This window comes from Leptosomus discolor, chromosome Z (genome assembly GCF_034619465.1).
Source record: "Leptosomus discolor isolate bLepDis1 chromosome Z, bLepDis1.hap2, whole genome shotgun sequence".
In the NCBI taxonomy this organism is placed as follows: Eukaryota; Metazoa; Chordata; class Aves; order Leptosomiformes; family Leptosomidae; genus Leptosomus; species Leptosomus discolor.
This window is the reverse complement of record NC_141419.1, coordinates 7,054,673-7,071,846: the sequence shown is the minus strand read 5'-3', so window position 1 is coordinate 7,071,846 and position 17,174 is coordinate 7,054,673. Positions and strand designations below refer to the sequence as shown.

The 17,174-nt window shown below is 43.8% G+C and overlaps 1 protein-coding gene across 3 annotated transcripts in view; it reads right to left on the bottom strand.

Moving 5' to 3' along the window:
- The window catches only part of THRAP3 (thyroid hormone receptor associated protein 3), a 31,373-nt gene continuing 14,199 nt past the window's right edge, over positions 1-17,174 (bottom strand). For 2 of the 3 annotated variants that reach the window (XM_086478938.1, XM_086478939.1), the window contains 10 exons: positions 15,716-15,877; positions 11,065-11,970; positions 8,853-9,593; positions 7,750-7,922; positions 7,187-7,298; positions 6,866-6,950; positions 4,311-4,495; positions 3,524-3,716; positions 2,721-2,870; positions 1-1,556 (listed from right to left, as the gene is read on the bottom strand). In XM_086478938.1, coding sequence (XP_086335064.1) covers positions 1,335-1,556; positions 2,721-2,870; positions 3,524-3,716; positions 4,311-4,495; positions 6,866-6,950; positions 7,187-7,298; positions 7,750-7,922; positions 8,853-9,593; positions 11,065-11,970; positions 15,716-15,852 — 2,904 coding nt within the window. In that variant the 5' untranslated portion in view covers positions 15,853-15,877 and the 3' untranslated portion in view covers positions 1-1,334. The remainder of the gene's footprint in view (positions 1,557-2,720; positions 2,871-3,523; positions 3,717-4,310; positions 4,496-6,865; positions 6,951-7,186; positions 7,299-7,749; positions 7,923-8,852; positions 9,594-11,064; positions 11,971-15,715; positions 15,878-17,174) is intronic. The other variant, XM_086478940.1, reaches the window with a different exon arrangement.

The window sequence follows — 17,174 nt, the reverse complement described above, 5'->3', positions numbered from 1 at the left end:
TTACACCTACTACTTATTTTATTGGATTTTATTTGCATAAACAAACTTCAGGGCTTTGCTAAACAGGAACTGTTCGAGTCAAAACAAACCAAACTCTAGTTGGTGTGTGTGGGGAAACAGCACAGCAATCCTGGGGCAGGGAAGGCAGAGAGGGAGAAGAGAGGGAGAGCGGTGTCTTTACAGCACGTGCACACTCAGCGTCGGTGCGTGGACTTGCCTCTCCTGCTCGGAGGGCTCGCTGACTCGGCCAGAGAACTATTCGCCATCTTCTGCAGAGTATTTTTAAGTAGAAGATAAAAAGAAGTCAGTCGTAACGGCCGTCCTTAACCAGCACAGGAGGGATTTGCCTTTTGTTTTTATAAAAAGATTAATAAAAAATATTGAAAAATTCTCATCTCCTTTTATATTTTTAACCTAGTAGAATTCTGACGTTTCTTAGAAAACTATGTTACCTTGGAAAGAGCACTCGAGTTCACAACCAGCTGCAAAGAGGATACACAAAATGCCTACAAGCAGTTTGGGGCTCCAGCACACACCAGCCTAACAGTGTACACAAACAGTGGTGAGAAGGAGGGTGTCGTCTGTTGGTTTTTTTTTTTTTTTGAACCATGCTAATTTTGTTGACTTTCAACATAAAAGGAAAACAATTGTTTTTAAAAGGCCCTAAACTCAACTGTTACATAAAAAAAGTTTAAAAAAAATCATAGCAGTTTGGTCCCAACAAGTTAACATTTAGGTGTTTATTCACATGCTTCATTGTTTTCTTATTTATAAGAACCAAAAATAGTTTCCAAAATGATCATTTAATTGATGTTACTACATATGCAAAGGCCTAAAATAAGTAGAGTATGAATTTAAAAAATTGAATACACAATAGGGGAGAAAAATTTGGACTGGCGAGTTAATGCCGACCTTTACTATTTCAAATTATAAAAGAGAAACAAAAATGTCAAGACTACGGGGTTAAGATGGGCACAAACCAAAATCCACATTGTCTTCAAAGCCTGTTACCAAAAAAATAACCGACCGTCCAATAAGGTCACGGACGAGATAAAATCCAGGATCTCACCCAGTACCTGACCTTACTCAGTCCCGAAGGTAAGTCTTTGGGAAGAGAGACTCCACGAGCGGATCCAAGCGGAAATGACTGATCAGTTCTAGTTCACACGTGGGGAGGCTGAACTCTGGAAATGCAGCTAACTGCAGGATCGCTTGAGGGCTCCTCGCCGGGGCTCTGCTCAGCGCTGCAGCGTCGCCCTGGCAATCTCCAGCACCAGCGTCGTGCTGACCCCTTCCCCCCTGCCAGGGCTCGCGGGCACACGCAGACCCTGCGGCTACTCCGCCGTCGTCTGTAAGGCGTCCTTCTCCTCTCGGTTCTCTGTTCCGCTTTCGTCATCTTCGATTTCTCCTTCTTCTCCACTGAATTTGTCATGAGCCCACTTGGGGCTGGTGCTGGACTTCCGGAACATGAAGCGACCTCTTCCTCGGGGGAAAGCACCCCGGCCACGGCCTCTGTTCACCCACTTGTCCGCTCCTTCGCCCTCCCGGTCATCGTGCTGCACGGGAGGAAGCCAAGGACACCTTAGGGTGACTACTCGCCACATGGGAGCAGGAAAACCCTGGCGTGCGATAGCGATACGCAGCCCGGCAGCACGAACCAGGCCGCCCTGCTTAGCCCACAGTGAACACCGGCGTCTAAAGAGAAGCACGGGCGTGTTTTGGGGAAGAAAACCAGCAGACGAAGGCAGGGACATGCAGTCGCTACACAGGCCCTTTGTGCAGGGCGACCCGTCCCTGCTGACAGGAGGGTCTCTACAGAGCATTTAGGGGCAGGCAGGGGACGGGTGTCTAGGCCTGGAGTACCACTGCTGCTCCCACAACTCCACGATCTAGATATCCTACACATTTCTCCTTTATTTTCTGGCCAGTCAAACCACTTTGGCAGCCTCAGCCCTTACTGCTGGGTACTCGGGGAGTTCAGCAACACGTGCCGCGTTCAGGAATGCTTCACAAGAGCTAAGGCAGATGCAATGGGGACAAGCTGACATGGACCGTGTCACCGGGGTCACACTGATCCATTTCTGCATGTAAAGTGCAGTGTAGAGACTGGATACCTCAAATAACTACAATTCTGCCTTCAACAGAAAAATGCAGAAAAAAAAAAAAAAAAAAGGCTTTCTTGTTTGAGGTATAAGACAGAAACAGGGCATTATTTAATGAGAAGATTAGGGATCTCAAGTACCCCAAATCAGGAAAAGAAAAAATGAGTGTCTATTTAAAACTACCTATCTGTCAAAGAACAGCCAGTCAGGATTCCCCTACATCAATGCCTGTTGGTAAGGCAGGCTGCCACCACCAGAACAAAAATGGAGCAGTACTAACCCACCCAGGATGCTGGACGCTTTACGGGGACAGAAGAACCAAGACATGTAGCCCATCTGCCACACAGACTGTGAGACCTAAGCTGCGTTTTCCACAATACTGTGAAACACGTGCTCTTTAACTGGCCTTTAGGACTTCACTTAATGGCAAATGACTCTACAATGAACAGAAACAAGTTCTCTTCAGTCATGAGCCAGAGGCTTCTTGTGAAGAAGTGTCACACAAAGCCTTATGGTGGGTTAGACACTTTAGTGACAGCTGGTGCTTCCACCTCTGAAGCATTTACCAGCAGATACACGTGGAGTATACATGTATGTTTCAGCACTTAAGACCCTTACCAAGTAGTACTTCTTGCTCTTAGGTGTGTACTCTGGATCCCACTCCTCCTCTCTGTTTCGCTTCTGGAAGTCATTGTTGCCACCACTGTTGCTGTTATTGTTGCCTGAAAAGTTGCCTCTGCCCCATCCTCTCCCTCTTGCTCTGAACTGCTGCAACAGCAAAACAGGGAAGAAAAATAAAATGGTTGCAGTGGCAGTGCCCTCCCACCCCAGACGGCTCCCGGGGCATGCAAGGCACGCAGCATCACTTCTCGAACCACCCAACACCTTTAACCCATCACAAAGAGCTCTGTACATTTTAGAGGTTTCTAGCTCATTTGATCACCCAGCGCAGCAGAGTTTCTACGCCGTTTAAGATCACACCAAGGCGTCTCCAGAGCACCCAAGAGAAAGCTCCTGACAAAGCCCACGTGCAGGTAAGACACCCACGTAACGAAGGCGTACGAGCTGCAAACAGCCAGCGTGGTTATAACCCCACGAGTCACTTCGGCAGCCTAACCCAAACCGAGTGATGCCCGGCGCGCCGCCCGGCGGGGCTGTCAGCAACTACTAACGCACAAAAACTTCCAAGCTCGATTCTGCTCCACACATCTTGGGTTCAACTGCCCCGACCGCATTCTCAGCGCCCTGCTCTGTGCTCCGCACCTGGAGCCACCGTATTCTGGCTCATCACCCATGAGCAGACAGCGTCTTTGGGGTTTCTCCTTCACGGTACGCTCTAACTGTGAAAGAGCAACACGCAACGGCGACCTTCTGGCCGCTTCGGGAACCGACACTTGGGGCGGGGGGTGGAGAACACTTACAAAGGTCCCTCTAGCTCTTCCTCTCTCATTGGGACCAGTGAATTCTTTAGTCCCAAGTCGTGACTTGTCAAAGCCCGTGGTGCTTTCCTCCCTCTCCTCAGTCTCCTCAGGATACTCCTCCGCTTTGACTGAATGAGAGGACCGCGAAGATGACGAACTGGATCTGGATCGCTCACGTACCCTTCGGTGTTTCCTGTTCCGGGGACAGGAAACGGAGGTGAGGGGACACCAACAGGGTTAACAACTCAGTTGTGACTTGTCCGCTGCAGAACTATTTCTTTACCACTCCCCTACCAATGCAACGCTCTCTCCTCCTCCTCCTCCTCGGAAAAGGAGCTCAGGATCAGCTACAACACGCAGATCTTGCACAAGTCCCAAATCTTCGCCAGAAAGAACTTGTTGCTTCTTTCTAACATGTTTACACCCTCTACTATGAGGTCAGCATGCACCTACAGAGTTCAGTCAAACGGCAACTTAAGCTAATAGAAAAGGATTAAATTAACACTAAAGCAAAGTCATCTACAGGTGGCTGTTCTCTAGAACGCAACCGGAACAAGAAGGAAAAGCGACTCACCCATTCTGACACATGGAGCCTTCTCATTTACCTTTAACAATTAGTGTTTCAGATAGATACAAGGGTATCGAGAAGACTCGCAGAGGAGTAATTCATGCCACTGGAGCAGTTACGTCAAAAGGCGTACAACCCTACGCAGACGATGTCGTCTCCAACCTTAACAGCAGAAACACGAAAGGCAGAAGCGAAATGGCTATTAGGTTTCCTACATACTTTTTCTTTGAGCCTTTGTGACTTTTCTCCGTTTTCTCAGTTGATCTTTCCCTTGAGTGACTTGAATCTCTTGAGTCCACCGATTCTCTGGATTTATCGCGTTTAAGATCTCTTTCCTTATGTTTTTTACGGCGTTCAATATCAAGGCGCAGGTCAACAGGGTCGTCCTTATATTTCCCTTCAGCCTACAAACGCAGGGAAGAGGGGAGAGTTCAGCACAAAGGTTTACTGTGCGCTACTTCAGCACCATTACTTTGCTACTGACTGCACAGACTTCTGGAGAACAGGAGTTTATCTGAATACTAATCAATAATCCACTTTAAGATGTAAAATAATGCACGATTAAAATAAATTTTAATTTGTCAGAATTCAATTTTCCTACAGCTTTTTAACTTTTATTCTCCTCTTTTAAACAGCATTAGAATAAATAGCCTGGTAATAGGAGAGGGAGAAACACAGAAGCTGACACTTATTGCACACCACAGCCAGTGAGGGATGAGAACAACTTGGAAATCCAATCCACCTGATTATGTATCGGACCTACAGCATGTCAAAAATGTCCAACAGCCCGTGGACGTTCGTTACTGAACAGCAGCACGCTCGCTATCCTGCCGACAGACATCATCTAGCAGGAGGGAATTTTAATCACCAGGGCTGGAAACAGTACTTCAGGAGAAGCAACAGCTGGTGCTGCTTGGAGATAACCTACGACCGTGATTACTGGTCAAAGGGGCAAGAGATGGAGGCCACTGAAACTCAGCAGCCAAATGCATCTGGGAGAAGGCCAGCATCCCACCGACACGTGGCCTGTCACACGTCTGCCAAGAAGATTTACTCTGCGGCAGACATCCCCTGTAGCACTCCTTCCCCCTCGACTGGGAGGCACCGGGTGAAAGATGCTAAATGCCACAGACAGCAGGATGTGTTTCTCCACACAATCCTAGCAAGCTGATCGCGGTGTTTCACAAAGCAAAAACCAACCAGCTGTATGAAAAAACACTCAATTAGCTTTTTTGTGGCCTTTTTTTTTTTTTTTTTTTACACTGTTAATTTCAAAAAATCTGGCAATGCTTGCTTTGAGTTCTCTTTAAATTGCTACATAAATAACGGGTTAAGATAGGAATTTTTTGGAAAATGAGAAGTCGTGTTACCTGCACATACTTTAAGACCAGCAGTACCTGGATGAGATTCTGCTGACTGCACAGACAGAAGCAGCAAATTGAGGGTGGCTGTGGTTCTGACAAACATTTAACTGAGCAGCAGCGTGTCCGTGGGAAGCCTGCACACGGTGTTGCTGGCAACACCACCCAGCCTCCGTGGCTGTGCTCAGCAACTGCTACTTTATTTACACAATACTAATCTTGGGAACTGTATGACTTGATACGCAACATACATCATATTAATCGTCTTGAATTAAATACAAAAGGATTAGTAATTCTCTAGCTATTAAATTTTTTACTTACATGAGTTTCTAAACACTTTTTTGTTTAAATAAATATGTCAAATAACGCAGGAGTGAGAGCAGGCGTTTTGTTTTGGTATTTTGCTCTTCTACTTTCCCCAGGCAAAGAGCTTTAATTTCTACTCTGAGAATAAAACTGCTCCCAACACGATGGATGACAGATAAGTGACAAAATCAGCAGCAGCTCCCTTATGTGGTACAGCAAACACCTATTTGGGTTTGTGAGGGCACGTCTTTCACGGAAGGCTGGCGAGCTGTTTGGAAACCACGTTTATAATACACTCTGCCAAGCTGATGCTCAGAGTTCAGGCCCATCAAATCCATCTCACCATCGTCCATGTCAAGCCACAAGTGTGTTTGGAAAAAATCGAAAACAAATATGAAACAAGTAAGGTTTCAGCAGGACTGTTTAAAATCTCTTCAACGTTCAACGTAAATATGTATGAAGGTGAATAAACAAAGGTTAAAATCCCAAACATTTTACGTTAAGCCATTTTTATGATTGTTTACAGTGACTGCGATGGCTTAACATTCATCTACTCAGAAAAGCTAATACACTAAATTCCAAACGGTCTGGATCTACTAAAACAAGTGCTGAATGTTAAAGTAACAGCAATCAACAGAAATGGCACAGTAAGTTGTTAGAACAAAATTTATCATCTGCTTAATACTGTACTTGGTTTAGCTAAGTATTTAGTTTTACTTTCCTCTTTTTGACATGCATGTCTTTTTGAAAACATGGTTGGAAATATCGCATGTATACAATTGATTTAATAATACTTACAAGCAGAAAAATATCACAAAAAGTCTCTTCTCTCATCATGGGCACTTGTTCCAAAAATCCTCTCTTTTTTCTCTCAAGCTCACCTCAATTGACTTTGGGGTCATTTACCATAGTCTAACCACTTCACAAAGGTTGTTGATACATTTTTAATAAAAATTAACCCTTTGTAGTTCATTTTTAGAATTATGCCCATCCTTAAAAGAAAAACACAAACTTAAGTAGAGAGTAATTTAAACAAAAACATCACTGTTAAGTTCATGCCCAATGCACTCATTTTGTTGAATTAAACTAATCAGAGTAACAGTTCACCTTGAAGCCAGGATCTCTGGAACTTTTCGTTTCCTCTTGAGAGAATCCATGTTTTCTAAAAGTACTGGGAGATATATCTATCCTCCTAAAAGCAAAGAAAGCACACAGATACAATCTCATAAGGAACTGAAGTTTTTAGATCCAATGTCATTTAAAGCAGACCAACATTTCCAAAGGTACTTAAAACTCCCATATTTTTCCCTTCCCCCCCGCCCCACAGCCAGTTACACACTTGCCTTATTCTGGAGTTGCTCCAGAGTTTAAGAGAAGGAAATCTTGAAATACCCCTGAAATGTTAAGACAGTGTCTAACAGCACCAACCTGTGTATTTCAGGGCTCTTTTTGTTTTTAGCTGCATCTTGTTCCATTCCTTTCTTTAGATATTTGGTAAAGCGTTCATTCAGTGTCATTCCCGAAGACCCAAAGTGATGCTCTGTTGGGGGTTGAGTAGACAATGCCAAAACATTAATACCGGGTTTGTACAAAGACAAAGCACACCAGTCCGACAGCTCGGTCAAACTCAGACGCAGGACACGCGAAGCACACCGGTGACGGACTCGAACCTACACTGCCAACGATTTTTAGTTTCAACCTTGAAATTAACAATTTATTCAAGCAAGTCACAAGTTCACTAGAATACACAAATTCTAAGTCACAGCCTCTCTGAATGTTGCTCAGGTAAAAACAATGATGCCTCTTCTGCCTTTCCAGAAGAAAAGTTATTTACGTAAATAAAGACGACTCACGATGGGTCTGCTGTTCTCACCTATGGTGTATCTGCTGGAAACCAATTCTTTAAGCATTAACCAGAGTGCACGAAGCCAACTGATGTGGGCAAGGGAGGACTGAACCTTCATCTGAAGCTCCATGGACTTCTGACCTACCTCTGACATGGTGGACTATAGTCACTATATGTTGAGCGAACAGTTCGGAAGGACTTCGCTGAGACTGAGCAGACTGAATATGGTGGAAAATCGAACGAAATTCTTGCTCTTTTTTGTTGCTGTGCACGAGGTCACGACACAGCTTGCGTTCCTGAGCCAATATGCCACTTGGACTAGAAAAAGAAAAGACCATGTGAAATAGAAGAACAGGGTAAAGGGAGGCAGTTTAAGACAATTAATGTTTCAGAAGTCGGAAGCCGACTGCATTTTCTATGTGGTATTACGAAGGCACCTAAGAACGTTCAACAGCATGAGCAGGACGCTTCTTTCGACATCTCTACAACACCCCGATCGAGGTTACTGTAATAATTCAGGTCACTTGTTGTTCTGTACCTGGACGGGTGTGCAGGTGTTAAACCCTGACATTCTGCGAAACCCCAGCCCGTTCCTGCACCACTACCTGGCTGTCGTCACCTCCTACTCCTCCTAAACTCCAGACTAACCTCTAACATCCCACAGAGCGCATTAACACTTACTGGCTACTGCTGTACAAAGGTATTTTCTGGAATAACTTTTTGCCATCTTAAGATTTCTCGAAGCAATGCTGCAGTGGCTCTCAGAGCTTCCTAGAGTTTCAGCAATGCCATGTTGAGAATAAGAGCAGTTAAACACACTCCAGAGAATCAGATGTCACGCAAGCGGCCCTGTAACTGCACCGTACCACCAAGCTTCTAGCAGGAAGAAGCCACTGAGTACCTAACTCTTTCCAGAGCCCAGTGCAGCAGGAACCTGATGCAGACACATTTACACTCTGAACTAACCTTACATCTAGTTGAAGGACAGATTAGGAATAGCTGTTTAACCTTCATGCTATACTTTCACCATCTGTTAACTGGTAACCCCTCTAACCTCCCACCACAAAAAAACAGGTCACACAAGTACTATAGTGCCAGAGGAAAAAAGTTACCTCCATCTCCAAAAAAATGCGAATTGCGATGCAATATTATTTAGCCTTCCTCAGACTTGGCAAGCATATGGGGAAATCAGGAAGAGAAACAGGAAAAATCCCTATTTAGACCTCCCCCAAAATAGCAAATACTTACCGTGCAAGATCTTCATCAAAGGAATCCATTCGAATATTGACCTGGGCCTCACGAGTGATGGAAAAGGAGGATTTGCCAGGAGCTAGCCCCTCCACTTTGGTGCCTGGTTTCTCCTTCACCTCAGAAGTCTTCCTCGGTGGGGGGGAAGAACTTTTTTCCTGGCTTGATTTATAAGTGGTCACTCTAAAATTCTTTTCAGGAACAAACCCCCTGTGACCAGGTTCAGCTCTCTTGGATGCCGGTCTCTCTTCTTTCTTGGATCTTTCAGAGTAGCTTTCCTCCTCCATTTCATCAGGTTTCCGTTGCTTCTCTTTTCCAGGTGGCAAGAACACCACGCCTTCCCACTTTCCTGGCCTATCCTCTTCTTGACTTTTACTTGAAGTTGCTACGACCTTAGACATAAATTTGGGCTCATCATCAAACTCCGAATCTTTTCGGCCCTTTGCCTTGTCTTTCTTTTCCTGCTCATCCGTTTCCTCTTTGCCATAATGACTTTCCTTGTGGAACTCCGGGACCTTTAGTTTGTCAAACTCATCCCGGAACTTGTAGCGCTTGGGCGACTGGCTGCCCCGGTATCCCTTCTCAGAGTCAGCTTTGGATGCGTAGGAGTCAGATTTTGCCTTTCCATCTGTTGATCCCAACTCAGAGAAATTCCCTTTTTCTTTAGTTTTTTCTTTCTCAACATTTGTTACTTTCTGCTCTTTGTCTTTCCCATTCTCAGTCTTCTGCTCTTCCAAATACCTATTCATGAAACAGACATTACAGTAGCTCTCTTATTAAAAATCAGAGATTAATACTTCAGTTAAAAGCAGTCAAATCTTAGAGAACACCAAACTATGCATGTACAGAAAGCTGACTCTAGGCCCTAAAACAGTTCAAATGTAAAGCAGATTATGCAGCCTGGATTTAGACTTTTAGTTCTCAACAAATTCAGCAAATGTAGAAGAAAATGGATATGCAGAACTGATGAAATGAGGCTTAAGAACAAACAAAAAACAGCTTACCCACAGATTCATTTTAAGGAAAATAGTAACATCTTACCCAATCGATTTATTTACTTACAAACCTGGTTCAGGAGAACAACACATCAAAACTTTCAAACTGGGCTGTTCTGCTTTAAACAACACACTGGAAATAAAAGCCTCAAAAGCTACTTCAAATTTTGGATGCAAGTTTCATAGGTAAGCTAAGTATTTCATGACAGACTGTAAATACAAATAAAAGCAAAAAGGTTAACAGAGGAGAATAATTATTTTGCTGGGAGAAGACAAAACACTTCTAGTAAGAACAACAATTCAGCTAGTTTAAAGCATCAGAATTATGTTTTAAAGCATTCATTAAGCAAAACCCTAACTTTGAGGAAACAGCAGTAAAGCCCAAGGACATTAGTTCAGTGCTCTGGAAAGCCCAAGCAAGAGTTACAGGGGTTTTTTTGTTTTGTTTTTTTTAAATTTCAGACATCCCTGATATAGGATCAGTTTAAAATAACTTTAAAAATAATAAAGAAAAGACTTTAAAAAAAAATTGTGAATGCTACCATATCTTTTAAAACAAAGTGTCACCTTTGGGCACGAATCTGCAGTGGACTAACCAAGCAAACAGAAACATGGTAAGTTGATGCCTTCTGTATGGAAGGATGTCTTAATTTGAGTGACCATCTTGGTGCTTTAGTTTCTCATACCACCCACGTACACAGGCACAAGCACTGCAGCTACACCTGCCTCAGGCTGCTTGCAGCAGGACATGCAGTAAGATTTAATTAAGTTCTGCTAGTTTATATTATCTAACGCAATTCAAGAATGCAGTACTAAAAAGCAGTCTTCAACCAAAAAGCAAATAACTTAGGAATGCAAGCTTCCAGTGGGCACGGTTCGCTTCTAGCAAACCTCACGGGCACACCTTCACCTCAAGTGCTCACCAGCTACGAACATTTTTGCAGGTAACCTCTGCAACCTTTAGAGCTGCCCAAGTCAGAAAACTAACTCCAGGTTCCCATGACAGAGGGCCGGGTCTGTATTTTGTTCTGAGGTTTGGACAGTAGCAGGCCCAAACGGCCAGCAGCTCGATAGCATGGCTCCCTGCACACCCTGGGCCTCACGCCAGCTGGGGCCTGCACGCACCCCGAGAACCCTCACAGTGCTCACGGAGAGCGCCTACACGTGCAAGCTGGCTTGTCAAAACCCACTGCAGCACAAGGGAACACATCACTTGCCTTTTGGAGAAGGCTCCTCCTCCAGGAGCTGTGGTTTCCTCCTTCTGAGACGTACTGTAAATCGAACCGAGTGGCGTTGGGCTTTTGCACACAGGGCTCTTCCTTGTGGGGCTCAAACCTGCCGAGCCATGGTCAAAGGGACTCTGATGAGAGCCCGCCTGAAAGGAGGTGCTGCTGCTTTGTAAAGCAGAGCTCATCTGCGACGGGTTGGACAGCGGTGGGCTCGACTTCTGCAATGGACTTGGCCGAGGAGAACGACGCCTCACCACCACCGACTGGAGAGGGCTTTTTAACGCAGGACTGCGTTCCCTTGGGCTGAGTTCGGACACAGAAGCTCTTGACGCTGAACTTGTACCATAGGTGGTCACATCTTGCCATGGTTTTGATCCCTCAGATGCCTTGACGTCTTGAGCCACTGCTCCTGAAAACGGCTGCTCCTTAGACTCATCACCTTGATTATCTCCTGCAGCCTGAGAAGCCCGAGTATCCTTGGAAGATGATTTTTTCTCCTTTCCGGATTTACGCTTGGAAGACTCAACTCGGCTATGATTCGAGGAAGATCGGGAAGAGGAAGACCTCCTTGACCGATCAGAAGATGACTTATCAGAATTTCTAGAATGACTTCTAGACCTTGGTGAAGGAGACCTTCTCTTGGGTGAACGAGAGCGTGACCTCCCTCTACGAGGGCTATATGCTTGGCGATAATTTTGCCAGTTTGACCTGTAATTCCCATATCCTCCTCGGTTATACTGGCCCCATGGATAAAACCCTCGATTTCGGCCACGAAAATAATACGGTCTCCTGTATCCTCTATTATGACCTCTGAAATCCCGGTTCTGATAGACTCTCGGATGGTTCCTTTCTCTGTTATGAGACGGAGAATATGATCTTGAACGGGACCTAGAACTGATAAAAGAAAAAAATTACACCAACATTTAAAAAATTTATTCTTCTGTTACAGCTTTTTACTTGCAGCCTTATAAAGAAGAACTTGAAAAATTAACTTCTAAGCTTTTAAAAGTAATGTCTTTGGTTTATCCTTATCCAGCTGAGGTATTACACTTTGCCCTCAATAACCTGCATTGGAAATAACTTGTATCTGTGATATGGCCAAACAAATATCTGACCTCAGGATCACTGCAGAGACCATGATGAGTACAGGTTGCCCTTCATTTTTCCAGGATGAACATGCCTGCTATCCAGCTTCAGAAAAAGTGACATATCTCAAACTTCCAGCCCTTTACAGCTCAAGGTCAAGGTTCTACCTCATCTTAGATCACCTCCACAAGAAGTATTTATTTATGCATATCATGCTACCGCTACCGGAACAGATCCAAAATCTTCTTGCATCCCCGTTTCTCACGTGCTTTTGAAATTCTGATAACCAAGATGAAACCCCACTTCTCTGCCAGGTGAGTGAAATGAATTGCTACCCCTCAAAATGAGAAGAGCACTGCTGGAGCAAATGGCACACTGCTCTATAGTTTTCAGTTTCAAAAGGGGCACCCCTTGCCCCAGTTCACAAGCTGGGGCTCCAAACAAGCCAGAGAGCAGAGGGACGTGCTCGCTTTCCAGCCCGACACCACGAGATGGCTCTGCTCAGTGTCCCCCTGCTCAGTGTCCCCCTGCTCAGTGTCCCCCTGCTCAGTGTCCCCCTGCTCAGTGTCCCCCTGCTCAGTGTCCCCCTGCTCAGTGTCCCCCTGCTCAGTGTCCCCCTGCTCACCTCCACACCAGGCAACAACGTTCATAAAGAACAGAACTGAATCCACGTACAAAGCCCCTAAGAATACAGATTTAAGTGGCAAAGCATTAAGGGCTCATTGCTCCAATACTCTCTTCCATTACGTTTTTGCAGCTGCAGTTGTGTGACTGTTTAAAACCCCCACTGTAGCTCAGGATTAGATGCCAGCTTTACAGTGAGTATTTCACAGCTGTTGGAAAAACAAACTTCTGCTGAAAGTCTGAGATTTTAGCCAATTTACATTAGTAATGCTGAGAAAATGTCCAAACTAGTAAGTTTAAACAGAAAAGAAATTTCTTCAAACACAGTTTTAGTAACTAACGTTCACTGAAACCATTTCCACAGTCCCTTCTTCGATTAAGAGAGATCTGGCTCTAAACCACTCACTGTCATTCTCCAAGAGTACGTTTTACGTGTACTTTTACAGACTGGCAATACACAACTCACTGCTGCCCCCTCTCTGCTCACATCCCAAATCCCCATAACGTAAGGGAATGCAACCCTGCCATTAGAATTCCTACAAAATAAGCATACATAGATGCAGGCAGAGACGAACTTTAGTTCTGTTTTTATTTCTTTCCCCCATCAAATACATTACAGCTTAGCAGGAAACTGTTTATTCATATTATAGTCATTGCTAGCAAACAGTTTAATGATAACTTTAACATATGTTTCCCCCTTTACTTCAAACAACTGAAAACCTAAGCAACTTACCCGAGACACTTCCTCATTTGACCAAGAAAAGCACAGAGGCAGACAGCAAGAACAGACTATAAAGAGCCCCAGTCAAAAGCACTAACAACACCCACATTCCCGTTTTCAGACAACTACTGCATTTGTGATCAATTACCAGCAAGGGACCTGTCGTATGCCGCTTCCTATCGTTTTACAGAGGCTTGCAGCAGGAATATTTCACTCCAAAAATTTAGAAAAATGCAGTAAAGGTTACACAAAAGAAACACCACAAGTAATAATTCTCCCAACTCTGCCAGCCCCTGTAGCTAGCCAGTTAATACACACTGCTCCAGTTCTAAAGCACCCACCATGTTACAACAGGTAAAAATGAAAAATAAAAATCATAAAGAAAGCAAGAAATATTAGGCAAACTCCAACATGGCAACACAACTTAGAACAAAGAGAAAACCCAGCAAATGAAGACTTTAACCCGTTTTGTGGTGCATGCTGAAGTACACAATAATGGACTTTCATGTCAAGATACCACGAGACCTACCTCAGAGAACATCCTAACGCCATACAAGATGACTTGTCTGTACTAACCCCCTCCATTTTCTTTCTTTTTTTTTTTTTTTTTAAAAAAAGAGGAGTATTTCCAAAGCGCAAGTAGACTCAGCAGCAGCACAGAAGCAACGATCACATTTGTACAGGGTGCCTTTGTTTTCAACTGTCAAAGTTCCTTCATAGCTAGGCAGATATTCCCAAATGACCACGTATGTTCCAGCATTCCAGCTTCCTTCTGCAAAGAACTCAGTTTGACTCAAGTCTCCGCCTCTAATTTCGTTTTGTCATGTCCTTCTCGCTCCAATTGTACATTTATTAGAGTCTCTGCATTTAAAAAATCTATTTAATTGTTAACAGTTCCATGTGTTTACAGTCTAATGATTTTCTGAATATGTGTTATTCATTTAGGATTAGTGAAAAAGCAGCTGAACATCATTATACCCAGTCCAACTGGAATGCTTTTACCAGATACAAAATGCTTAGCCAAAAGAAAAGGAAAAAACATATCTTGGTATCCAGGGAAGACATGAGCCTTCAACTGGCCTGATCAGAAGCAATTCAGGGAGGTAAGAACAACTATTATGCCCATTAATGATCTCTCAAAATTAACTGCAGTGAAATTAACTTTACCCATGTAGAACGATCATTTCTGTTGGCTGAATCCTGTATGTTGAGGGGAGAGACGGGGAAACAACAACAAAAATTGCCCCTACCTCCTAGCAGTGTCTTAACTGCCATTAAAACTCGTTTGAATTCATTTTTAGAAAGAGGGGGAAAGCATGCAACGTCTGCAAAGGCCCCCCAAGTCTGGGACTGATTACATGAAAAGCTTAAAGAAGATGTTTAACAAAACAAAGGAGCACGTTTTGCTATGGACCTTCCTGACTTCTGCCCCCCTCTGACTACGGAGACACACTTAAACTCTCTCACTTAGAGCAGTAAAGCAAGTGTCTGATCAGAAGCAAAATCTCAATCTCAAGTCAGGATAAAAAGCTAGGATTGTTTGCACTTTGTCCTGCTTTGGCAATTTCTAACATCACCACTACCCACGAGTGCTTTTTAATACTAGAAACTGGATCTCGGCAATTGTGCATCCTTGCCGTTAGGAAAAGCACAACAGGGAATCCCGTACCTACAGCAGCAGCTACGAGCTGCGGAAGAACATGGGAAAAACGCCACGTGCATTTTGACATGGGCTTCTGTTAACACCTTTGAGGAAAAACAAACTACAGAATTCTTCTCTAAAGGCCCAGGCTAAAAAGGCTTTAACAATTCTGCTGTGGACGGTATCCCTGACAAAATGAGCTCTCACAACAAATCCACCCTCTGATTTAACTGCACATTAAAGTATCTGTTAGTGCTCATCTTGGGGGAAAAAGACCTGCACAGAAAAGTAAAATTATCGTTCACCAAAAACATGCCACAGAGACCAGATTAAGGGCTCAAAAGAAGCATCCTGACAATGCTGAAAAACAGTCACCATTCATTGTAGCTCACTGAAAACACTTCAAAACAGTGCATGTTGGCAGGAAACAGTCCAAGACACAGGACACTATCTGTCCTAGAATCAAATCAAAATCTTTCCCTGGAAAAGAATTAAGTGACAAACCACCTGAACAGGACAGAGGAAAAACAGTTATGCCCTTCGTCTCAAGAGCTGTGCACACTTACCTAAGTCTGCGTTTTCTTGACCTTGAGACAGAACGAGAACGGGAGCGAGATTTGGAGAAGGAACGTGAGCGTGATCTTGATCCGGACCTCGAACGGGAAGAACGAGATCCAGATTTTGATTTGTTAGTTTTAGACATCTTGGCAAGCACCTGTCAGTTGTACCTGAAGGAAACAGGGAAATAAAGGTATTTGAAAAATGAAGTCACGTGGCAGATTTGAGAGAACAGGCAACATCTGGCAGCCTGACAAACCAGAGCGACGTGAACTTGGTAAGACTGGAAATACCAATGTTTGAAGTGGCTGCCTAATAACTGATGAATGGTGTGGGGCTCTGAAGAGAGGTTTATTCCAGTCTAAGGAGGAAATCTGCAAAAAGAATAAAAGGCTTTGAACCCTCAGTAATTACAAATATGACTGCTACAGCTGAAAGCAGCCAGTTAACGCATAACCCAGGAAGAGGCAGAGGCCACGCTGCTAGCTTAAGGAAGAATACCTTTCAAGAGACAAACCATTTCATTTCAGTCACATCACTATCCATACAGCCAGCTGTCACTGGTTTAAAGAACAACAACAAAATAAGGCTTACTGCCAAAAAAGAACAAAAAACTCGCCCTCCAAACTCTTCTCTAAATTTTCAGAAGGAATTACAAACAAAAATAATAAGCCAAGATACACGAATATAACCCTGTTTGCACAGATCTGCCTTGCGATGAATGCTCAGGTTAAATCCTGAACATACATGTCCTGTCTGCTTGTGCAGTTTATGCAGTTGCTATGATCAGTTACAAGCCCGTATCATCCAGTGAGGAGTTCTGTTGCATCCAAAATAATTCAGACGTCCTTCCAAATCTTCAGAGACAGAGAAGATTACACTGTAGCATTAAATGACTCGAAATTGCTGTAATTATGAATTACCTGGGCTATTTTCAGGCATGTAGGCAGGTAAAGGTTAGAGTCCCTTAAAAGATGTTTCAGGGAATACAGTTCGACCACGTAATTGTTTCAGTTACACCCTACCTGACCTGTTCTCTTGTAAACATCAACTTTGTATCAACGAGCAAGATTTTTCTAAAGGATTTTCACCATCTCTCACCTCCAGCGAAAGAAAAACATTCAGGACTATCAATTCTCACATTACTTAAGGAAGCTCAAAATACACAAGAGTCACAAAGGATCATGCAGTAAAAATGTAATCAATGTTTTTGACATATAGAGCAGTCCACAACCATCTGTGACCTGGAGACCCCTTAACAATCTGCTCTATTTAAGCAAGCAGAAGTCCTGGGCCTCTGCTGCCCTAGGAGAGAATAAACTAAACACTGTGCAAGTGCACGAGATCATGGAGACCCCAAGAAAAGTGAGCACCAGTAATAGCTGTGATAGTCCAGAGCTGACATGCTGTAAGCTATTTTAATTCTTTATTTCAATGACCAAAAAGCACCTCAAAGTCATGAAATGA